General features: G+C 43.2%; 2 protein-coding genes and 1 pseudogene across 4 annotated transcripts; 2 read left to right on the plus strand and 1 right to left on the minus strand.

Annotated features, from left to right (window-relative positions):
- Nucleotides 1-259: 259 nt before the first annotated feature.
- Nucleotides 260-10,302, plus strand: LOC112219229 (annotated as a pseudogene).
- Nucleotides 10,303-10,926: 624 nt separating this feature from the next.
- LOC112218526 (UDP-GlcNAc:betaGal beta-1,3-N-acetylglucosaminyltransferase 9-like) lies at nucleotides 10,927-14,115 on the plus strand. The gene is made up of 2 exons (XM_024379382.2): nucleotides 10,927-11,509; nucleotides 11,714-14,115. The coding sequence occupies exon 2, from the start codon at nucleotides 12,031-12,033 to the stop codon at nucleotides 13,396-13,398; it is 1,368 nt and encodes a 455-aa protein (XP_024235150.1). The 5' UTR covers nucleotides 10,927-11,509; nucleotides 11,714-12,030; the 3' UTR covers nucleotides 13,399-14,115.
- An 18-nt stretch (nucleotides 14,116-14,133) lies between these two features.
- LOC112218527 (phagosome assembly factor 1) lies at nucleotides 14,134-23,751 on the minus strand. 3 transcript variants are annotated; one of them, XM_024379383.1, is made up of 16 exons: nucleotides 22,735-23,751; nucleotides 22,492-22,574; nucleotides 22,291-22,374; nucleotides 22,157-22,200; nucleotides 21,300-21,379; nucleotides 21,114-21,208; nucleotides 20,489-20,586; nucleotides 20,121-20,233; nucleotides 19,348-19,481; nucleotides 19,142-19,225; nucleotides 18,931-19,013; nucleotides 18,681-18,724; nucleotides 18,091-18,140; nucleotides 17,896-17,954; nucleotides 17,706-17,778; nucleotides 14,134-17,586 (listed from the first exon to the last, which is right to left on the minus strand). In XM_024379383.1, exons 1-16 carry the CDS (start codon nucleotides 22,796-22,798, stop codon nucleotides 17,497-17,499), a joined length of 1,278 nt encoding a protein of 425 aa, XP_024235151.1. In that variant the 5' UTR covers nucleotides 22,799-23,751; the 3' UTR covers nucleotides 14,134-17,496. The 3 variants fall into 3 exon arrangements, 2 of the variants coding, with proteins under 2 accessions (XP_024235151.1, XP_024235153.1); XM_024379385.1 differs by having other exon boundaries at nucleotides 20,489-20,553; nucleotides 22,735-23,750; XR_002948632.2 differs by lacking the exon at nucleotides 18,091-18,140.
- Between the last annotated feature and the right edge of the window lie 936 nt (nucleotides 23,752-24,687).

Raw genomic sequence — 24,687 nt, forward strand, 5'->3', positions numbered from 1 at the left:
GGATTTAAAAAAAAATCTATTCTAGAATGAGGCTGTAACATAACAACATTTGGAAAAAGTCAAGGGGCCTGAATACTTTCCGAAGGCACTCACCCTCAAGATGAACCATAAAATAAACCCTTGCATGGTTACAATGGGCAAGTTTAAAGGGATCCACCCATGCCTCACTGCAGTCACACAATCAGGGAATGTATGGCCTCACCCAGTTCCCTTTGGTAGTTTCCATTTACATATATGCATGAAGCTTGATGCATCGTAATATAGCACTCCAGCTCAAGTAATTCAATCTTCTCTCTTCTATCAGGTGTTCATCCATAACCCTCACATGCGTGGCCAGTGGCAGGCAGCCTACCGTCTGAGCCAGAGGACTCAGACATCTCTTTGCTCAACATCAACCAGGCATTGAGCTGCTTGACAGCTGGTACTCGACAACCCAACACCACTGGAGACACGCTCCTCGTGGGCACCCAGACAAACCTGGCCTATGATGTACACGAAATTGCTGACATCTTCAACAGAGAGGTGAGCCAAGAACTGGACAGGAAGCAATGATACAATATAATCATGCTTCTGTTGTAGTAGTATTACATAATAATACAGTTTTGCAAATAATGATGCTATTTCCTTTCCTCTAGGTGACAGATGGGGACAATGCCACCGCTTTAGGGAAATTGGCGAACATTGAGTCCCCCCTCACCATCATCGGAGGAAACTGTGCCTTACAAAGATTTGACTGTGAGGGGAACGACCAGTTCTGGACAGTATGGATTGTGTTCCTCTTTATCATATGAACTGTTGTCTAACATTGAAATATGAATAGTTTTACCACAATTGAGGAAATTATATGTTTGTTTGTTTGTCTGGGTTCCTTTTCAGGACACGGGGGATAATGTCCGGTCATTGGTTCTCTGTTTCTTTACTGGCAATTGAAAAAATGAGGTGACATTTTATTTAGTAGAAGTTTTATCCAAAGATGAAAGCAAGTACTTTGCAATGTACAGCTAGACAACTTTAAATGTTGTTATTACATAAATATACGAGATCCTAAAATGGGTAATATACTGTGTATATTTTATTTTGTCTGGTCTTTGCAGCTTCTTGTCAGATCAGAGGACTTTGACATTAGGGTATACAGATGCACAATTGAGTGCATCCTGTCGGGCTGTATGACCGCCTGGTACGGCAACTGCACCACCCACAACCGCAAAGCTTTCCAGTGGGTGGTGTGGTATGCCCAACGCATTACTGGGGGAAAACTTCCTGCCCTCCTGGACACCTACAGCACCCGATGCCATAGGAAGGCCAAAAAGATCATCAAGGACATCAACCACCCGAGCCACTGCCTGTTCACCCCGCATTTATCCAGAAGGCGAGGTCAGTACAGGTGCATCAAAGCTGGGACCGAGAGACGAAAAAACATCTATCTCAAGGCCATCAGACTGCTAAACAGCCATTACTAGCACATCAGAGGCAGAAGCCTATAGACATAGATTAGGAATCACTGGCCACTTTTAGAAATGGATCAGTAGCCACTATAATAAAGTTCTGTATCTAGCATTACTCGTCTCATATGTGTAAACTGCACTCCACACTATTCTACAGTATCTTAGTCACTTTTAAATTGTGTTAAAATATTGCATCATCCATTTCATATGTATATACTGTATTGTATTCTATACTACACCACTGACTGTTAAAAAGCCATCTCTAGCATATCAGAGGCTGCTGCCTATAGATATAGATTAGGAATCACAGGCCACTTTAATGAAATGAAACACTAGCCCTTTAATAATGTTAGATATTACTTGTTAGATATTACTCCACTGTCAGAGCTAGAAGCACAAGCATTTCTCTACACCCGCAATAGCTATCTGCAAACACGTGTGACCAATAATATATTACATACCCAGAGTTATGTTTCTGCAGCTATTTGATGTTTTAAAACTTTAAAAAATCTTGCTGTGTATAGTACAGAAAATGTCAGCAAAGAGAGGATGTGTGCTGATTGTTCTCTCTTTGTATCTTTCAGAAGGTTACCTCCCTCTGTCATAAGCATGGCAGCAGGTTTGCTTATGCACTTGCCAATGGAACAGTGGGTGTTTATGACCACACTGCCCACTACTGGATAATCAAGGTACTGCATGTTTTGAATGGGTGGAATATTAGTTTTCCTTCTTAATGCATCCCTGTCACTTTACACAAAATGTATTGAATTTGAACCAGCATTATGTTTAAAGATGTGCCAATAACTGTCCCTCTTTCCCTCTGCAGTCTAAGAACCATGCAATGAGCATCCATGTATCTGACCTTAATGCTGACGGTGTTGTAGAACTCATCAAGGGCTGGTCCAATGGAAAGGTAAACCACCTTAATGTGTCAGTCAACAATCAATTTAGGGCAATTGAGAAGACCTATTTGTTAAAATGAGTACAGAACCAATCAAAGAGAGTCTTCAAAGTCCTCTAATCCTTCACTTTGTCACATTGTCTAGAAACTGGTTGACACTTGGCACCAACCTTTCCTCCAAGTGTAAGGAATGTTGTAAGGCCCCTTGAAGAAGTAATCTTTGAAGTCATCTTCAAAGACAGCTTCTCGTCCTCTGTGGCTGGAGTGGTGGAGAGGGACTATCGCATGGATGGACAGATCCAGCTCATCTGTACCTCTGTGGAGGGAGAAGGTAAAGACATAGTAACACTACTACTACTTCTAATAGGCCTAGTTTATTTGTGTGTATTTGTGTGTATTCTCTCAGAATTTGTCTTTGACATCCAATGTGTTGTATGATTGTTGTCAGTGCATGGCTACCTGCCTGCCAGTAAGGAGATGAAGGGGAACCTGATGGACTCCAGTGTGGAGCAGGATCTGATCCGAGAGCTGAGCCAACTCAGGCAGAACCTGCTACTGGAACTATGCAACTATAAGGAGAATGCCAAGGTTTCTAAGAACTAGGGCTGACCCCATTTAGTCCACTGGTCGATAGGCTGTTGTTCGACCGAGATTTTGTTAGTCGAGCTGTGGCAAATATATTTAAAAAATGTATGGCACACGAGACACCTGTCTGATTCACGCCTTTCTGGGCAGACTAATCCATTGCGGAGGCCTCAGGAAGGGTACACCGGTATCACCAGTAGTACATTTAGCCTACTATTCATTTCTATAATTTCTCATCTACATTGTTTGTTTAATTACGGTAATTTCTGTTGTCATTGTAGGAGTGGAAATGTTGTCTGCAGAGCGCCCAACGTAGGCTACACTTGTGAGAAAAAGGTTTGGGTTTATTTAATTACATTTATGAGTTGTCAATGTATTCATTTTCTTCTTTGGATCGCTCCTGTTAATCTTGAGTAAAGACACACGCCAGATTACACATAGAAGTAGGCCTAGGATACCTGGCCTGCGCACAAATGTAGGCCTATGTGCCCATTTGGGGATCTGATACTATTTATGATAGTCTTAACTCACCATTACTGTGGAGCTTCTCAAAGTCACTTTTTTTCCCGCCTCAAACAGCAAGTAAATTAAGTCTGTTTTTACATCCATTGAGAAGGACAATCGTTCCTCAACGTATCCTATTAGAAACATCTTTTCAGCTCTCTCCCTTTCCATAACTACTCAGCATGAAAGGGGAAAAAAATGTCATGCTCTAATCCAGTGAAAACATCATTAAATATGCCTACCTGATTAATTCTTATCCATTACGCAAATAGTCTACAGCTGTGTCTGTCTGGAGCTCACTGGAGCAGGAAACTCTGAGGGCCCAGAATATTTTATACAATGTTGCAAGTTTGCTCACCTCATGCTGGATCAAGTTAATAGTTGACACAATGTGTCAAGTTCCTTGCAGACAGGCCATGAGTAGCCAATGTGATTCATAGGATATTTATTTTTATCAGGATATTTGGTTGCAATGTTTTTATTTGTTGGCTTTATGTAGGCTACTTCTACATATTGGCAAGTTACTTTTAGATTTGTATCATTTTCATAGAATTTTGATTAACCACATGATATTGATTTACTATAAACAAAATGAAACTGTTCTGGTTAGGCGATATTGATGTCTTTCTCCCTCTTTAGTCATTTTATGTCTTCATTTTTAATTGCATTGCTTTAAGCATCAGACAGACTCAGTAGTCTATATATAGTTGATTTTATTCAAACATAGGGTGTGTCTATATATACAGTGGGGCAAAAATGTATTTAGTCAGCCACCAATTGTGCAAGTTCTCCCACTTAAAAAGATGAGAGAGGCCTGTAATTTTCATCATAGGCACACTTCAACTATGACAGACAAAATGAGAAACAAAATCCAGAAAATCACATTGTAGGATTTTTTATGAATTTATTTGCAAATTATGGTGGAAAATAAGTATTTGGTCACCTACAAACAAGCAAGATTTCTGGCTCTCACAGACCTGTAACTTCTTCTTTAAGAGGCTCCTCTGTCCTCCACTTGTTACCTGTATTAATGGCACCTGTTTGAACTTGTTATCAGTATAAAAGACACCTGTCCACAACCTCAAACAGTCACACTCCAAACTCCACTATGGCCAAGACCAAAGAGCTGTCAAAGGACACCAGAAACAAAATTGTAGACCTGCACCAGGCTGGGAAGACTGAATCTGCAATAGGTAAGCAGCTTGGTTTGAAGAAATCAACTGTGGGAGCAATTATTAGGATATGGAAGACATACAAGACCACTGATAATCTCACTCGATCTGGGGCTCCACTCAAGATCTCACCCCGTGGGGTCAAAATGATCACAAGAACGGTGAGCAAAAATCCCAGAACCACACGGGAGGACCTAGTGAATGACCTGCAGAGAGCTGGGACCAAAGTAACAAAGCCTACCATCAGTAACACACTACGCCGCCAGGGACTCAAATCCTGCAGTGCCAGACGTGTCCCCCTGCTTAAGCCAGTACATGTCCAGGCCCATCTGAAGTTTGCTAGAGAGCATTTGGATGATCCAGAAGAAGATTGGGAGAATGTCATATGGTCAGATGAAACCAAAATATAACTTTTTGGTAAAAACTCAACTCGTCGTGTTAGGAGGACAAAGAATGCTGAGTTGCATCCAAAGAACACCATACCTACTGTGAAGCATGGAGGTGGAAACATTATGCTTTGGGGCTGTTTTTCTGCAAAGGGACCAGGACGACTGATCCGTGTAAAGGAAAGAATGAATGGGGCCATGTATCGTGAGATTTTGAGTGAAAACATCATTCCATCAGCAAGGGCATTGAAGGTGAAACATGGCTGGGTCTTTCAGCATGACAATGAACCCAAACACACCGCCCGGGCAACGAAGGAGTGGCTTCGTAAGAAGCATTTCAAGGTCCTGGAGTGGCCTAGCCAGTCTCCAGATCTCAACCCCATAGAAAATCTTTGGAGGGAGTTGAAAGTCTGTGTTGCCCAGCAACAGCCCCAAAACATCACTGCTCTAGAGGAGATCTGCATGGAGGAATGGGCCAAAATGCCAGCAACAGTGTGTGAAAACCTTGTGAAGACTTACAGAAAACGTTTGACCTCTGTCATTGCCAACAAAGGGTATATAACAAAGTATTGAGATAAACTTTTGTTATTGACCAAATACTTATTTTCCACCATAATTTGCAAATAAATTCATAAAAAATCCTACAATGTGATTTTCTGGATTTTCTTTTCTCATTTTGTCTGTCATAGTTGAAGTGTACCTATGATGAAAATTACAGGCCTCTCTCATATTTTTAAGTGGGAGAACTTGCACAATTGGTGGCTGACTAAATACTTTTTTGCCCCACTGTATTTTAATCGATAAATTTCAATCGATTGGTCGAAAGAAAAGACGACTCTCCGTCGACCAACATTTTCTTTAGTTGGGGAGAGCCCTACTAAGAACAGACACTGAGAAACACTTTCACACAATCAACTATGAGGATAAAGCTACAACCAAACACACGTTGACATTTATATATACACACTGAAACTCTCTGAAGTAACTAATATTAGAAGAAAATGCTAAAGCCCACATGTACAATCAAACACCCACACCTCAGACAAACATTCCCTGACCTATCAGTTACTCTGAGGAGAACATGGATCCTCCCACTCTATGTACAAACATACACATGCATAGTGTTTGTACCTTAGTGTAAAGGACTGTGTGTCTTGTGCAGCAGGCTGTCCCAGGGACTTCAGAAGGTGATACCCAGATGGGGGTGATACCAGCCAATACCCAGCTCTAGACTGCCCTCTGTCAGAGTTGCCACGGCGTCCCAGAGGGCACACAGAGCTCAGCATCTCCACGCCCAATGGTAAACACCATCACCCCAAACAGATACCCTCCCTACTAACCACCAACACATTCATGCACTGTCATCAAAACACAGTAAGCAGCTTACTTACACAGTCCTAAAACCACACAGAAACTCACCATGCTGACCAAACTTCAGCCTGTCCCACATTCAACCCAATCACTCTCTCCACTCACCATCCTATAATCCAGAATGTGCAGCCTCATGTGGCTTGCTGTGGTAACTGAGTGGGCTGAGTACTGTCCTCTTGGATTTCCCCCTACAGAGACCATCATTAGAGCCGTGCTGATTTTCGCTGAGGGAATTTTCGAGAGTGAAAGTCATGTGGTACACCCCAGTGCCCAGAATTGGTCTGGTTGTATCCGTGTTCCCATCATTCCTCCTTGTGGATCTACACATCAAAGCTTTTGTTTGCGGCAAGAGCAGGTACACATATTTTAATTATGAAAGAGACAGCTGAGTCCTTTGCATAGATGTGTTAGTGAAGTGATTTGCCAGTGAAATTCACACTTTTAAACAACCAATCATTGATTTTGACTTATCAATTACTTTCCGACTTTGTAAGTTTAGCAGTACTTTAGCTCTGTCTAATGACAACAATACATCATTTTGTAATTTGAATGTGCTTTTTCTTTCTCTTCCCTTTCCTCCCGCGTTCAGTTCCACGTCTTTAAGAATTATGTGTCAGCTGCCTGGCTTCTCCATGTATGATCCTGTTGATCCTGAGGTATCTCAACCTACTAGCAAAGTCACCTTCGCCAGGCCACAGAGAGTAAGCACATTCATTCTTTGTATTTCACTCTCTGTTACTCTAACTTACACACACACTTCCATGTGCTGTCACGCTCCTCTACAGACTCTTCCAAGCCCCTCTGGCATTCTGCTTCATAGTAATGTTAACTGTTATTACAGAAAATCTGTATTCTCGTCTTTAGGTCGTCATGTGGCTGAACCAGATCATCCTTCTACCGGAAGGCATTGATACCCCAGTTGTGACGTTCAACTTTCTGCGCCGTGGGCAGAGGTATGTCTACATGTGTTAACACACATCTTCGTGCACAGGAGATCTGTAGTATTTCAAAATGGCCCCTTCAGTGGTTCTTTGCTTTCCAATCAGATCACACTAATCACAGATGACATAGACCTACAGGCAGAGGCAGACTTCCCCACGTACTTTGGGAAGCTGCGGACCACCATGACTGAGGTGAACAAACCTGTTCCCACACTACCCACCTCAACCTTCACACCAATGGCATTTCTCTCGTTAACAACCTCACAACATCTTTGTTATCGCTTTATTTTTGTGTAGTGGGCCTAACATTTCTATGTTCTCTTTCAGTCGACTCGGTTCGACGTCTCACGATGGGACACACCCTCTTTTACGGGTCATTGGTTGAAGCCTTATTCAATCAAACCTAACAGGCCAATCAGAGCTTTGTGAGTGTATGCCCCTCGTGTATATAACACCCTGCACTGCTCTGGTTTCCTATTTCTTTGCATCGTCACAAGTCTATTTGGGTACTAGCTCACTAAGCAGTGTTCTTCAGAAAACTAGCTCTCAACTTAACTTTTCTTTCCTGGTGGGTTACCACCCCACCATGGAGCATTGGGTGGCTTATTTTCTATTTTCAGGAATTCTGAAATTTTCAGCTTAACTTTACAGAGTGAAGATACCTTAGTTAGCTTGTTAGCAGAACTTTTTGTCATTGGCTAGCTACACTGCTTTAGCATCCCGCTAATTGCAGGTTCCCACAAATTTAAGCTACTTATACCTGGGGTCTCTACTCTCTGTCGGATTCCACAGTTCGTAGCTAGCTAGCTGAACCTTTGAATGTCTTGGCTGTGTAGTGTGCTAACGGTTCCACTGGTGTTTTAGCTAGAATCCTTTGGGCTAAACCCCCATTCGGTTTGTTTGGCTAGCACGAGCGGTGCTGTTTCTTCAGTGTGTTACCCCACCATTGAAGCACCATCCCTTTTTACCTTTCTCTGTCTGGTCTCCAATTCTCTGTCTGGTCTCCAAGCCACTTTCCTCATCATGGGATTTGGAAATGGTTCTGGATGAACTTACAGGCAATCACTTTGAATCCCTGGAGACAGTGGATCTTAAGACTCTGTCATACAAGACAGCCCAGTTTGTTCGCCTTGGCTATGGCCAAGTGTGTTAGTGACCTTCATGTGCTCTCGGTTCGTCCTTCATGCACACAGTTTCACCCCCGACTACTCCAAGGCTATGATACATCCTTACGCCACGTTCATTTCTAAGGTCATTCCCATGACTTATAGTAGTCATGCCAGTGACCTTTTTCCCTTCCACCCTCCGCTGTTCTCTTCTCCAGAGCAGCGGCGCCTTAAGTGCGTGCACTGTGCATCTACTGAACATGGACAGCACTAGGCCATTCCGGAGTTGTGACCAACTTTTTATTTGCTTTTCCACCCCTGATCAGGGTAGGGCTTTGTCCAAACAATGCCTCACCCATTGGGTAGTGGAGGCTATAGCCAAGGTGTACAGTTGTCTGGGATTGCAGTCTCCCCTGGGTGTCCGCGCACATTTCACTTGAGGAATTGCCACGTCATGGACACTGTATAGAAGCATCTCCGTCTTGGAGATTTGTGCGGCTAGTTAGGCTTCCTCTCACACCTTTGTGAGGTTCTATTGCGTGGACGTTACTGCGACCTCCCTGACGCACAGAGTCCTTGGTCTGGAGCTGAGTAGGATGGATCAGGTACATTACCAAGTACCACAACAGGCTTCTCAGGAAAGGTACTATTGGCAATCAGGGAGCTTTGCAAGTGTCCCATAGTGAAATGTCCAACCGAGTCGACTGAAAGAAAACTTTGGGTTATGGTATATAACCCCGGTTCTCTGAAGGAGATCTCACCAGATTGCCCCTCTTGCACGATTTGTGTAAGAGGTAGTTCTTAGAATGAGGAAACCAGAGCAGTGAAGGGTGTTATACAGACACACGGGGCATACACCCGTAAAGCTCTGATTTGTCTGTTAGGCATGATTGGTTTCAACCAATGACCCACAAAAGAGGGCGTGTCCCATAGTGAGATGTCTTCCTCATCTCCTTCAGAGAAACAGGGTTACATACTGTTACGCAAAGTTACCTATTGTTTGAACAGGTAGATGACTATCACTCTGTCCACCAAATGCTGATGGAGGCCATTGCAGATCATTCTAATCACATCCATAACATGCTGGAGCAGGCAGAGGACGCACAACTCATGGGGGACAAGTTAGTGAAGCCACAACAACCACCATGATTTCTCTGCTTGGCTTTTCTTTTCATCCCTTCATCTTTTTGCATGACAGGAGGAACATGAAGAAGCTCTACATTGAGCTCTATGACCTGTAGAGAGACCTGATCAATGAGTACAAGATCGGATCCAACAATCACAATGCTCTTAAGTCTGTCAACCAAGCCCATTCAGAGGGCAGGGAGACTGAGAGGTGAGTAGGGGTTGACAGGGTGATCAGTGGGGGATAGCAATTGTAGAGGTTTGAATGTGTTTTGAAGGGTTCAGGTCTTTCCTAACCTCTACTACTATTTGTCTCTCTCAGTGGGTAAGCCGAAGAATCAGGTTATCACAGCCTGCCGGGACGCTATCAAAAACAACAATGTCAATGCCCTGTTCAAGATCATGAGAGCAGGCACAGCCTCTTCCTGATGGTACCCCCTGTGTGAGAGGGGGGAGCCAGTCCGGGGGGAGCCAGGAGAGGAGGATTTATAAGTGTGAAGAAAGTCTAGTTCACTAGTGGCAAGGCCTGAAGAAAAGCACCCCAAGATGTCATATTGGTCAGCAGTGATGTTTTAGAAGAGTCAGTGGGTGGGAGTAACTGTCATGTTGTAAATGTGGTTTTCTAGCCAAATAAATCTATACTCCTTTAATGTTAAATGGGACCAGCATAGTGTGATACACGTTTACATTTTGTAGGTTGTAAATAGACAGGGAACTTTGTGTGTGTAGAAAATGTAACTCTAAATGAAATGGTCTTTTAAATTAATATGTCTCTTTTTGTTTTCATTGTAGTATTTTCATTCAAGTCTTGTTGGTTGAATGAATGTCTTCAATGTCTCTCAGGACAGATTGCTGTTAAGTGTATCCAGCTCCTAAATTGCAGCCATTTAAGACAGCTAGGGGCTAGAAGTGCATATGGTGGTGTATTGCAAGGACATCAATCACCACGATAAAAGTACAAAGTGTCTGACAAAAAAAATAAGTCTGCTAGGTCCGGATCATTATGCTCCCCCCTTTCCCCTTCCTTCATATTCTTGGAGAGTCCGCTTCCAGTTGCTGCGCTGGCATCTGGCGCACAGCTGGACCAGCGACTCCCACACGTGTCACGTGACCAGTGAAATGAATACCGTTAAAATGCTGTCTTGCCAATTTTGCACGTTTTTCAAAAAGTTAACTTTACCTTACTGATCCTCCCTCCATACACCATGTAGGTCTGTATTCATTTCATGTATTTTTCTCTCTCCATTTTAAACTTCGTTTTTGTTGGACCCCAGCACTGTCAGAGACTGCAGTTTTCATACAGAAACCAGATGTTCCCGGGTTTGGCAGTTGCGCTATAAATTTCTTTGGTGACTTTCATATGTTGTGGTAAGTATGATGACTGATGCGTAGATATAATACTTTGTACACATATACTGATACAATACAAACGCTGTCATTCAATATAGGACTCCCTGTATTATGCAAATATGCAACAGTCTGGCAATTATATGTAAATCTAATGCGTCATGGTCGGTTTTTTTCTTTTTTTACATGCGACAAAAGCTTTCCTTTGAGTTAACGCATGCATGTCCGAAAAATGATGCATTTTAAGATGTATTTTTGCCAATTATAAACTGCATGGTGAACCAATAAATAGTTACATTAGTGAATGAGATTAAGATAGGGACATTGAGTTAGGAACACTATGTTTTAACGCACGCAATAAATAATTTTCTATTTAGAAATCTTATGTAGAGTTTACATAAGATCTGACACGCCCTCATAATAGCCGAATTGACCAGATTTTTCCTATAGGAGAGGGTGGCAATGAAGTCGTTCTTCAAAATCTTTTGGAACATTTTGGTCTGGCTTAACATTTGCTTCTGAGGTGTCATTTGAACGCTAACTTTGAAACCGTGGTCAATTTCTGTAGACTACTGGGAGATGATCTGTTCTGTTCCTTTGAGGGGGCGTGTCTGCTATAGGAAAAGGTAGGAACATTCTTGCATTAGTTCTGGAAACTTGGGGAAATGAGTTTGAACTGCAGATAATTTATGAATAATAAGTCAAAGAAAAATAAGAACAAAGTAACTGCAAATGTAAAAGTAACAACAACAAAAACTTTTGTCAAATATATTTTGTTATTTTCCTTGTTTGTGTACAATGTAATTCTCGTGATTTATTTTCATATCTAGGATTACAGCCTGCTGAAGAGATGGAATGGAATGAATTTTGCAGACTAAAGGGAAAACTCTTCTGAGATACTGGAGTAGAAACATAAGGACTGCAGAGTGTTGGGTTACGGAGCATTATCCAGCAGGACCTCAGGGTCCCCCAGAAAACCTCTCGGGAATTGCTCTTGCATGGGTGATCAGTATTGTGAACTCTTCACAGGATGCTATATGGAGCTTTCTGATCTCAGAGATCCTGTGGAAGAGGAACATACAAATTAATGGGAAAAGAGTTGTAAATTAAATCAGCCTTTGAAGGGAAATAGGTTCAGTGGGACACAATGAGGAGAATTCACATAAAAGGAGATGTTCTGTGCACCCTGATCATGTTGGGGCTACTCTGTCTGCTGTTGTATGCCCACCAATGCTTCACTCCCACCTGGGACACTTGGCACTTAGAGCAGGGCTCTACAAGCTCCCGTGCTCTTCTAGGGGCTCTACCAGAGAGCCATGTGACTAAACTGGTCCCCTCTATGCACCCAGATAAGACAAAGTGCCAGTCTGAGCCTCAGTCACATCCAAAGTCCAAACTTCAGTCTAAATCCAAACCTAAGACCAAGACCAAATCTAGATCCAAGTCAAAGAAAGATGAGGGGACAAAGAAGGTTGCTCCAACAAAGGCTGCTCCTGTTTTACCCACACAACCACCTTTTGACTTTGAAGGTTACCTAAGAGATAAGGACAACCGGGACTTCAGACTGCTGATAGACCAGCCAGGGAAGTGCTCAGGTGAGCTCTACATGCTCATTACTATCAAGTCTGTAGCCGCAGACTTTGAAAGGAGGCAGGTAGTGCGGCACACCTGGGGAAGAGAGGGTGTTCTCCAGGATGGGCAGACAGTGAAGACTGTATTCCTCCTTGGGGTACCCAGGAACAAGACAGCCCTGCCTTTATGGGACCGGCTCCTTGCCTATGAGAGCCACACCTTTGGGGACATTCTCCTCTGGGACTTTGATGACACATTTTTCAATTTGACACTTAAAGAGACCCACTTCCTCCAGTGGGTGAATGGCAGCTGCTCCAATGTCCAGTTTATCTTCAAAGGTGATGCGGATGTCTACGTGAATATAGACAACATTTTGCAGATGCTGAAGGGTCAGAAGCCTGACAAGGACCTCTTTGTGGGTGACATCATCCACCACGCCCGCCCCATCCGCCGGCGCAGCAGCAAGTACTTTGTGCCTGAGTTTGTGTACGGCCAGACAATGTATCCGTCATATGCAGGAGGGGGAGGCTTTGTGATGTCCGGTCACACCGCCAGGCGGCTGAGTGGAGCGTGTCAGCAGGTAGAATTATTCCCCATTGACGATGTGTTCTTAGGCATGTGCTTAAAGAGAATCGGAGTCAAACCGTCACGCCATGAAGGTTTCCGTACATTTGGAATTGTGCGCCCCTCTGCTGCTCCCCACCTCCAGGTGTTTGACCCTTGTTTCTACAGGGAGCTGATGGTGGTACACAGCCTGACAGTGCCACAGATCTGGCTCATGTGGAACCTGCTGCATGACCCCCAACTGAGCTGTCACAGTAACCTGGCCCCCACCCCATGGCCCTTTAAGTGGAGGGGCAAGGTACTCGGGACAACAGGACAGAAGGACTCTGAGACTACAGTGGAACAGGACTATGATGTTACAGTGTTTGTAAAGCATTGAGGGCTTTGTGTTATGTCGATTAGAGGGACTACACTGTGAAAGAGCCATTGGGATATGGAAGCTGTGATTGAATGTTTGGTAGTTATTTTTAGGTAACACAGTGGTTTTTGCTTAACAGTTTACAGCCATGGTAAATGTGCATTGTCTCTAGGAAACAGTATTTTTTTCTTATCTTTTTCTTGGAAAAATCCTAGATGTAAAAACCAGTTGGTAAATTTACTGTGGTGGTAATGTTTTAAAAACACCCCTGCTCAATTTAGGTACAGTATGACTTACTTTGTTTATTTTATTGCACAGAGCCTCAATAAGGTCAATATAGATTGAAACGTGTGCCAGGTTGATTTTGTGCAGTAGAATATACAGTTCGGCGTTGTAAATGAAGTATCTTTGGGTGCGTTCGTAAATTCACTCTGAATGTTATGTGCACAGCACCTACTTTTTTAGTTCACCATTAGCTACACTGAAGATGACAATCACCAGCCCAGAGTAAACCCTGAACAGTTGAGTGTGGTGTGCTTTCATATACAATACTTCTGATAATCAGAATCCTTACATGCTGTTTCTTTTTAAACTTATGTTCAGCTATACCTCCAACTGTAGTCCAAATGCTGTAAGTAGACGACATGCTGTTGATATCAAAATGTAAAGCAATCAGTTAACACTGAATTGTCCCTGGTGGAAAACATGTGCATGTACTGCTTTTTTGTTCTTTAAAAAGAAAAAAATACAACTCAAGACTTTTGTCATATTTATTACATCAACATTTTCATATCCTTTTTGTACACACAGTAACAGGATTTTTTTAAATTAACAAAATTCAGAATGAGCAATTTTATAAAATTCAAATGTTGAGTATGACAGTAGATTTTATGAGGAGCTCATCTTAATCACAGCATTCTTGCATCATTCAGGAGCATTGTGCAAGCTTTAAGCAGACCGTTCTGATTCACCGTAGCAACGGTTATTGCTTTTTATGACATGCTTGATAATGTTGATCTACATGTTTTTTATTGTACAGATGTAAAGTTATCCAAAATATGACACCAGATTCCAATTAATTTGATTCACATGTTGAATTAAGGATAACTCCCATTTCCAGAACTGGGTTAAATTGACTGAATCCACCTAAAATAACTACTTTGGGGAGTGGGGATAAAACACAATGTAAAGGGAGACAATACATAGCATTAATAGAGTATTACACTCAACTGAAGTTGTTCATTTATAATTACAGTCTTAATTACAGTCATTAATTCAATCCAATGCAAAAATAGGATCAATTGAGAGGAAATAAAACAGCCAAAGCCAACAGCTGAAAAGGAAGCATTCCCTTTCTCCTGGCATTTAAAACAAGATCTATGTCCACCTGAGATTGGGCTAACACAGCCCAGCTCATGCTCAGCAGTAACATTCCAGTAACGTTACCACAACATCAGTTGTGTCGCATTTGTTTGCTCGCTAATATAGATGCAAACTCATCTACAGTGAGTTATATCAGATGCAACAAATGTACCCGGCCGGGATTGCATTGCATTGTATTGGAACTCCAACAACCAGTGTGTGTAGCTCAGGTCATGAAGGGTTGGCCGGTGGTGACGGTCAGACTGATGTTAAAACCATAGTCTTGCTATGAGATGTTCAGTGATATACATGTTTCTGTGTCCAGCAACTAGAACGAACCAAAACAATGTATTGTGTATTGTGCAAATCTTCCAATCAGAACACCAGGGGTTGTTGAGATGAGGATTAGCCCTTCATGACTGAGCTCAGGACCTGCACTGTACATCAAGTCTTTATTCTACAATTTGTCATGTTTTTTTTTGGAGCGAGAGGGAAATGATGGCCTATGGGTGACAGTCAGTCGATCATGTTAGCTCGTCATGCTCAGTCATACTCAATGCTGTTCAATAGTTTCATTTACAGAAAGAAGTCAAGACAGGCTTGGTGGGAAATGAGGCACAACGTTAACAACGGATTGTAGCTTTTTTGTTGTTGTATACTACATGAACAAAGCAAAGGGGTATAAGTTTAACATCAACAGCAGTACAGGCTTTTTTCATCGCAACTCATGAAACAAGTCAATGTAACAGAATAAACAATGCCCATGTAATACGCCTGCATCACACGCTGCAAAGCTGAGGGCTGGTCTGAGTGGGGCCGACAGGCAAACCAGCCACCTGTGACAGAACAACAACACGAACAATACCTCTGTTCTAGCACCAGTACATGATCAACCCACTATAACAGGGCGACTGACCACACACACATCCGGGGGTTCTAAACAGAGTGTACAGGGCAACCTTCCCTATCCATCTTTGTCTCTGATATATCCCATCTTCAGCATCGGTCTCTAGTATTAATAGTGGTTAAAGCTGAGCTATAGAGATGAATGACCCATTCAGGCCCAGGGTTAAGGAGCCAGACAGTGCTCTCTCCACTAGAGGGGGAGAGACATCAAACAGAATTCCTATGTAATAGAAGTGTCGCGTCTGGCGTGTGCTCTGACCTTAAAACAATTCAGGCCCACATCGTACCATTATCTTAAAATGACAAGCCAAAAGAAAAGGGCACACTATTTACACATCTGTACAAACATCGAACACCAGAAGAGACTGCTACACATATAGAAGACATCTTGGTTAGAGTAAAAACTGAATGATAAAAGATCTGCACTAAAAAGCACAAAGCAATTATAAAGAACATATATTCAAGAAGTACTAAGATGAGATCAAGATTATGGTTCTGGGGCCTGCAATAAAAAATAATCTTGTTTTAGGAGGGAATGTCAGCTCTTCTAGGCAAGAGGTCAAGTTGACAACAAACTAAAATGACAATAACTTAAAACATCTTTGGCTAAAATGTTGGCAAATTAACAAAACAAATGATAATGAATGACAGCAATGATGAAGTACATCTAAGGGGTTTAGCTGGACTCATTTAGATATCTATTGTGAATAGAAAAAGAGATCAGGGAAATGGATGGAGAACGGGAGCAATGATGAGAGCGCATGTGGGGGAAGGTTGTAAAGGACAGTGGTAGCAGTGGATGTTGGAGGAGATGGTGTACATCTGGAAGGAAGGAAGCATGGCTTTTCAGGTGACAGAGGAACAGGAGCCTTTCCTCAGTCATCACTAATGGAAACAAAATACACAATCCGCAGTGGATAGGAGACAAGAATCAAGTAAATATGGTGTATCTTAGTGCAAATGTCAAAACCAATGTTTTTATCGTTCCATGCAAAAACACAAAATAAACTATAAATGTATTTGGTGCTTCACTGCCTTGCAATAGGAGGTGGCTTATGCTGTGGACTTGGTCATGGCATGAGTATATGGATGTGTGTGTGTGGGCCAGTATGTGTGTTTGTTCATGTACCAAGACAGTACCCCTCACAGCATGCAAAGCACTAGGACACTCCAAGGTGTGGCCAGTTTGTGCATGTAATCTTAAAAATAAAAACTACGTTCATGCAATTGTTTGTGTGTGCATGCATTGGTTTATGTCGATGTGCATGCATGGTTGTTTCTGTATGTGTATATGTCTGCGTATGAAATGATGTACGTAATGTGTTAGTGCTGCAGATGAGCCTGCATCCATATGCATGTGTTTTAAAATCGGTAACATGAACATATAGTGGAGAAAGGTTTGAAATGGTTTTGGTGTCTGTGGCTTTTGATATCTGTTTCTGATGCATGTTAATCATGTATTCAAATGTCAATTTTAAAAAACTACAGCATGCATGCAGGTGCTCATTTGTGTAAGCAGGTGAGCATTTGTTTCTGCTCACAGGCATACAAATGTACACTGTCAACACATCTAACAAGTGTTCTGATGATGAAGGGCATTGGGACAGGGTCAGTCAGAGGGAGAAGGGATGATGGCTGCCGTAAGGCTCCTAGCAGGACCCTGCATGAGGCGCCCGTCACACAGGGGCAGATGGGTCCAGAGGAGCTTCTAGCGGGCCTCTCTGGTGTGAAGATGGCAGTGGCTGAGACAGAGAGTACACTGCTGATCAGCCCAGGGCTGGTGTGGAGCGGTGGAGAGACAGCCCTCAGGCAGGGTATGGGTTGGGGTCTGGGGCGCCAGTGAGATGCTGTTCAGTGGCTGATGGCCTCGGCTCTGGCCCTGCTGCTGGGTCTGGGGGCTCCGTACAGGGTCACTGAAGCTATGTGGTTGTTCTGCATCACCTGGGACGACAAGTTGGCACAGTTCAGACACATACCTTACATAGTTTACATACATCCAGGCCTTTGTACTTCTCAATCTAATACCGTCATCACGCGACCCACACACCAAGTGTTCTTACCTCAAAGATCATTCGCTGTAGTCCAAAACAGAATGTAGAGCCGAAGGGATTGGTGTTATTTGCCGAGGATGACCTGCGAAACACGTCATTTTTTACACCTTTTTGTTAACTGCAGGGCCAGCAGTCAGATGTCCAGTGAAAATGTTTCAACTGACAGAAGCCATGTAAATTATACCCAGGCATCTCTTACCTGTGGAGCACGACAGGCTTTTCCATGGGGTGTCCAAGAAGCTCCTGAATCTGATCCCACTATGGGAAAAACAACCATAGTCAGTCAGAAGAACACAAACCTCGTCTGAAGTAGCTATAACATTCACCCATAGTTGCTCTTTTCACTACTCTTGAGTGAGCTAGGCAAAGACTGAGCAGTGTAGGCATGTCGGACCTTGCTGTAGGTAGTGAGGGTGCAGTCCTCCCCTTGAGTGGCAGCACCTTCTGAAAGGCAGACAGGGATACGTGAGGAGACAGACAGGGATACGTGAGGAGACAGACAGGGATACGTGAGGAGACAGACAGGGATACGTGAGGAGACAGACAGGGATACGTGAGGAGACAGACAGGGATACGTGAGGAGACAGACAGGGATACGTGAGGAGACAGACAGGGATACGTGAGGAGACAGACAGGGATACGTGAGGAGACAGACAGGGATACGTGAGGAGACAGACAGGGATACGTGAGGAGACAGACAGGGATACGTGAGGAGACAGACAGGGATACGTGAGGAGACAGACAGGGATACGTGAGGAGACAGACAGGGATACGTGAGGAGACAGACAGGGATACGTGAGGAGACAGACAGGGATACGTGAGGAGACAGACAGGGATACGTGAGGAGACAGACAGGGATACGTGAGGAGACAGACAGGGATACGTGAGGAGACAGACAGGGATACGTGAGGAGACAGACAGGGATACGTGAGGAGACAGACAGAGTTCACCAAATACAATGAAAATGCTGATTAGAAAACTCACCTTTCTTGATGACAAGTGGAATCTTGAAATCGCATCGATGATATCTATTGTTGAGAGAGACAGTTACATGTAACTGAGTGTAGTGAACAGCACTCCTGTGACTAAATTACTTCACCACTAAGGAGTTTAATAGCCTCTTTTGGCTCTACTGGAAATCATTTAATCAAATGGATCATGTCTGAAAATGGTATACTTCAGCCAAGGATCAATGAGGTGCCAGCTGTCTTAACTGAAGCAGAGAGAGGCTTACATGTTGAAATTGTAATGGCCGGGGAAGTTAGTATGAAGGACAAACTTCTTCACCAGGTGTGTGCTAGAATCAAAGAGTAAGTCCTGGGGAAAAAAAAAAGGGACCAATCAAACAGTGTTAAGAAACAAGCAACATCCTACATTGAGCTTTAATGTTAACATAATTAAGGCAAGCCCTCTCTAACAACCCCCCATGGAACACCAATACCCACCACCCCCAGGGTGAAGTAGTTGAAGAAGTAGTCATTGCATTTGGACGGGACCTGCTTGTGAGGTGACGGAGAGTGGATCTTCATCTGAAACAGGAAACCCAAACATGAAGAGAGCTTGTTTATCAACATAGAGAGGACCATATCAACTGCTGAAAGGAGCAGGTCAAGGGAAAGAAAGAGACAGGAAGCAGAGTGGAGGGCCAAACCTTGTCTTCAGACTTGTAGAATACTTTGTGTGGTGAGCCCAGAGCGCTCAGCACATCCTGACAGGAGTCTCCAAAGTAAATGTTCCTCTCCACGGCACGCACCTTGGCATCAGCCATCACCCCGGGCCCACATCCTGAAGATAGGAAGACCACTCATTACGCAAGCTTAATATGACCTGGTGTTGCAAAACTGTTGGCGCACATCTTCCTCTCAGGTGTTTCATTAGGACTGTATATCATACATCAAACCACAGAGACAAACAAAACAGCTGGTCTAAGGAGATACATCTAAACACAGAGATTTATGAGGGCCTATATTGATAGACCTCCTCCCCATCTAACGGGTGTAGTAGGTCATTTGTTTAGCTCAGCCTCCCTAGAGGAGGGGCATGTCAGAGGTGATATATGGTGACAAGATTAACGGGCTAATGTGTGGACTGAAGAGAGCATGGAATGTGATAGACCTGAGGGACTGGCAGGAAAGCACTATATTGTAGCTCCAGACCATGAGGCTCTATTACAGCCATTACAACAGTACTGGAGGAATTCATTAATTAAAGGGAGGAAGAGAAGAGTAGCCTGATCCAAATAGAATTGAGGACTGATTGCGCTACAGGAGGAAAATACCTACTTCCTCCAGTCCCTTCAGTGGCATGTACTCAGGAAGCCTCAAAAGGAATACCAACCTGAACCGATTTAGCTTGAATTCCACAGTTCTGATGGTGTTGTACTCATGGGACACGAGTGGGTTCAAATGTCCCCTTGCTAAGTACCTGCAGTGAGGAGGCGAAGTCTCAGACCAAGTGGCCCCACCCCATCCCTCAGCACATCCACACACTCTGCATAAACGTTGCCAAGGAAACAGGCAAGGGGCATCACTGGGGCCCTGAGGAACGACAGAGTGAGTCATAGTCAGGTCACTACAAATTCATGTTTTTCTCTCAATACTTAATAATAAGTATTTAGATAACTCAAATGCATCAGATTTCAACCTAATCATATTCGAAGGAGATTTACATCTGAGTAAACAAGCTCACCAAACACACAGTATCTTCCCCTTCACCCTATCCTCCATCTCCCCATAAACTTGCTATGTTCAACCATTATTCCAGGTGTGCTTGTGAATACATTGTGTTCTTACTTGGTGTCCTGTAGGTTGTTCCCAGCGGAGATGTACATCCGTTTCACTGTGGCCCCATGTGGAATCTGCAGGGAGGCCAAGCCATGGGCAAAGTTAGGCTGTCAAAGCAAAACAACTGGGAGTAGACTGGCGTGTGCATTTCAACAGCTCATATTCAATACATGGATATACAAGTACTCACATCAAAAGCTTTATAACAACGTATTTTCATAATAAAAGACATAGTGAGTCATTTTCGGGGCCAATTTGTTTTGTATTCCAGCATTACCAAATTCTTCAAAACCAAATACTCATGCTGTATTGGTAATGAAGTATGTACATTTGTTTGTTCATTGCCAAGGTGTCGAAAAGAGGTACGGGGGTTCTCATTATCGCTAACAGAAATAATTTTCTAAGTCAAAAAGACTAGTTCTTTATCTGGTAAACAAGGTCTATGAGGGGTTGTCGGCCAGGCAAAGTAATGCACAGAAAATCAGTGAGGGAAACCAGTAAGGTTTGAACAAGAAGAGCAAGTTATGGAAGACAGTTGCTGTGTAGCAGCTATGTCAAACAGGGTTAACCATAAAGCCAGTCAGAAAAACAGCACACTAGGGATAAATATAGCAAGGTAAGGTAATAGTCTCACCTCATACTTGGGAGCTTCATTCCATGAGTCAAGCTGGAAGGAGAAGGAGAGTCCTCGAAAGTTCAGGTGGAACAGTTGCTCTGCAGCATTGTATACTGGGGAGTGAGGAAAACATGGTCAAACACAACAAGCCTTGCAGCATTCCACAGTACTATCAATAAGACAAAATGTTGTATCTTCCCTTACCTCCAGGGTGTGTGGCGCCAAAGGACTGATCAATCTGCTCTATGGTGGGTGCTATAGCCTGAGTGTTGAAATGTACTCCACTGCAAGACAATGACAATTTAGGCCTAGATACTATAACAGTATATGTAGTAGCACAAAATCCAACATCCAACACAAGCTGAACAATTTGCAAAACAAGTTATTCTCATTGACTACAACAAACTATTGCAGTCTGACAAACTGTCAGATACACTACATGACCAAAAGTATGTGGAAACCTGCTCGTCAAACATCTCATTCCAAAATCATGGACATTAATATGGAGTTGGTCCCCCCTTTGCTACTATAACAGCGTCCCCTCTTCTGGGAAGGCTTTCCACTAGATGTTGGAACATTGCTTTCCATCAGCCACAAGAGCATTAGTGAGGTCAGGTGATTAGGCTTGCCTCGCAGTCAGTATTCAAACTCATCCCAGAGGTGTTTGATGGGGTTGAGGTCAGGGCTCTGTGCAGGCCAGTCAAGTTATTCCACACCGATCTTGACAAACCATTTCTAACAACACTTACAGTTGACCGGGGCAGCTCTAGCAGGGCAGAAATTTGACAAACTGACTGTTGGAAAGGTGGCATCCTATGACGGTGCCAGATCACTGAGTCACTGAGCTCTTCAGTAAGGCCATTCTACTGCCAATGTTTGTATATAGAGATTGCATGGCTGTGTGCTCGATTTTATACACCTGTCAGCAACGGATATGGCTGAAATAGCCAAATCCACTCATTTGAAGGGGTGTCCACATAATTTTGTATATATAGTGAATACATTTGCTATGACAACTCCAGTCACACTGGTATTAGCACAAGGAACTAGAGATCACTCACCAGTATTTCAATTTAACTTTGCTCAAGTCGTATACTTCAATCACCTAAACATGAGTAATGAGAGACTTGATAAGTCAACATAGACAGCCTTATTGTCTGTAGCACCGTGATCAACCAGAGCATGTCTCCCTCACCTTCAGTCTCTGGTTACAGGCATCAAACAGCAGTTTAATTCCATCCTGAGTCAAATTGAGTATGAGGTCATGACTAAGTGGTGTCTAGAAGCACAGAAACATAACAAACCATTTCAATGGACAGTCAATCAAAAAACGGTCAAATTAATCTGACAGCCCACACCCTATATCACACACAATAGTAGTTAACTAATCTCTTACTTGTTCACTGTAAAGAACCTGGACATTCTTGATGATGCGGCAGTGTTTCTGTAAAATGGAAATGGCCTGGGCCAATGGCATCCCTGTGACAAGAACATGGACAATATATTAAGAGATTGCTTTAGTTCTCATTTACAAATGACAAACAAACATTAAAAACAACTTACTGGGAAAACATGCATATTAGTTGAGGTGTGTGGTAGGTTGAAGAAATACCCAATAGTCTCTTCAGGAGTCACTTACCTAACGCGAATTCCCATTGTTCATTTCCTAAAGATCTTTCAGGAACAACTTCCAGATCCAGCATTGGCGAGTAGGGAGAAGGATTTTCAACAAGGTTCTCTGCCTGAACTGGACCTTTCTTTAACACTAAACTGCCTAATCCTCTTCTTAAACACTCCTATTGTTTCTATACAAGTATATGAAGTTAACACAATAAATACTTCATTCATAAACAATACGGCTTTACATAAAACACCATGAAATATATTGACAGCGGGACAAATGGTACGTTCTCAGAGACCAAGACGCATAATATTTAGCGACGAGCGATTACTGTTAGCACATGAAGTGATCCTTGCTGACAAGTAGCTAGCATACAGGAATTGCGCAACCAACTTGCTACGTTACACACAAAGCCAACTGAGACTCAGGTTGGTGGCTGACATGTACGTTAGCTAGTTCTACCAACAGGTCGCAGATGTGCTGACTGACTGAGTGATGCGAAAATGACGACCACGCAACAACTAGACTGAAGTCTTTCCACACTCGTCACTATCTAAAGATTTCAGCTGTCTCGCTTATGATCAGACTATACAGGACAACTCAGCGGCTTGACAACAATTGTCGGTAACTTGTAGTTATGCTAGCTAGTTATCGTTAACATTATTTAGCTCCCCTGTAACGTTATTGTAATCGATATTCACTCACAATTATAAACAAATATAAAACGATCTTCAAAAAGACGAAACCAAACACTGCAGCTTTGTCTGGCACAACATAAACAAAGAACGTCTCAAAGCGTTGACTAACGTCAGCTACGTTGCTATTTTCTTCATTATCGAGAACTCAATAGCAATACAGGCAGCTATGAATTGAAATTACAACCGTGTCACTTAGCTAATATTCAAAGTCCACCGAATTCCTTTTATCGCTTGATTGTGTCTTTATAATGAATTGAAGAGAAGGAATAAAAACTCTCCACAAACAGCAACTTCCATCAAAACACCTCCAGTATCAGCTGATTATTCAACTTCCTGTGCATCGCGAAGAAACACCCACTTCCTGGTCAGCTGACCAAGTGGGAGGTTCTGCCGAATTTTGTTCAACATACACTACATGACCAAAAGTATGTGGACACCTGCTCGTCGAACATCTCATTCCAAAGTCATCGGTATTAAGGAGTTGGTCGCACCTTTGCTGCTATAACAGCCTCCACTCTTCTGGGAAGTCTTTCCACTAGAAGTCGGAACATTTCTCCTGGAACTTTTTAATTTTTTGTATTTAAATAGGCAAGTCAGTTAAGGACAAATTCTTATTTACAATGGCGGCCTACCCCGGACGACGCTGGGCCAATTGTGCGCTGCCCTATGGGTCATCACGCGTGATGTGATTCCGGCCTGGATTCAGACCTGGTACTGCAGTGACTCCTCTTGTACTGAGATGCAGTGTCTTTGACCACTGCGCCACTCGGGAGTCCAAATGCTTCCATTCAGCCACAAGAGCATTAGTGAGGTCGGGCACTGACGTAGGGCGATTACGTCTGGCTCGCAGTCGACGTTCCAATTCATCCCAAAGGTGTTTGATGGGGCTGAGGTCAGGGCCCTGTGCAGGTCAGTCAAGTTCTTTCACACTGATCTTGACAAACCATTCATGTATGGACCTCGCTTTGTGCACTGGGGCATTGACTTGCACGGGGACCATTCTCAAACTGTTGCCAAAAAGTTGGAAGCACAGAATCGTCTAGAATGTCATTGTATGCTATAGCGTTAAGATTTCCCTTCACTGGAACTAAGCTGCCTGAACCATGAAAAACAGCCCAGACCATTATTCCTCCACTACCAAACTTTACAGTTGGCACTATGTATTGGGGCAGGTAGCATTCTCCTGGCATCCGCCAAACTCAGATTCATCCGTCGGCCTGCCAGATGGTGAAGCGTGATTTATCACTCCAGAGATGGCGTTTCCACTGCTCCA

Source organism: Oncorhynchus tshawytscha, linkage group LG19 (genome assembly GCF_018296145.1).
Source record: "Oncorhynchus tshawytscha isolate Ot180627B linkage group LG19, Otsh_v2.0, whole genome shotgun sequence".
In the NCBI taxonomy this organism is placed as follows: Eukaryota; Metazoa; Chordata; class Actinopteri; order Salmoniformes; family Salmonidae; genus Oncorhynchus; species Oncorhynchus tshawytscha.

Bases quoted from the DNA above. Each gene is read 5' to 3' on its own strand.
- LOC112218527 (XM_024379383.1), bottom strand. From the start codon at position 22,798: ATGCTGGATCTGGAAGTTGTTCCTGAAAGATCTTTAGGAAATGAACAA. The intron at 21,380-22,156 runs GTGAGTGATCTC...ATTGTCTTGCAG, and splicing joins AAAGTTAAATTGAAATACTG to TGGAGTACATTTCAACACTC. The intron at 17,779-17,895 runs GTAAGAGATGCC...CGTGTTTCGCAG, and splicing joins AAGCCTGTCGTGCTCCACAG to GTCATCCTCGGCAAATAACA.
- LOC112218526 (XM_024379382.2), top strand. From the start codon at position 12,031: ATGAGGAGAATTCACATAAAAGGAGATGTTCTGTGCACCCTGATCATG.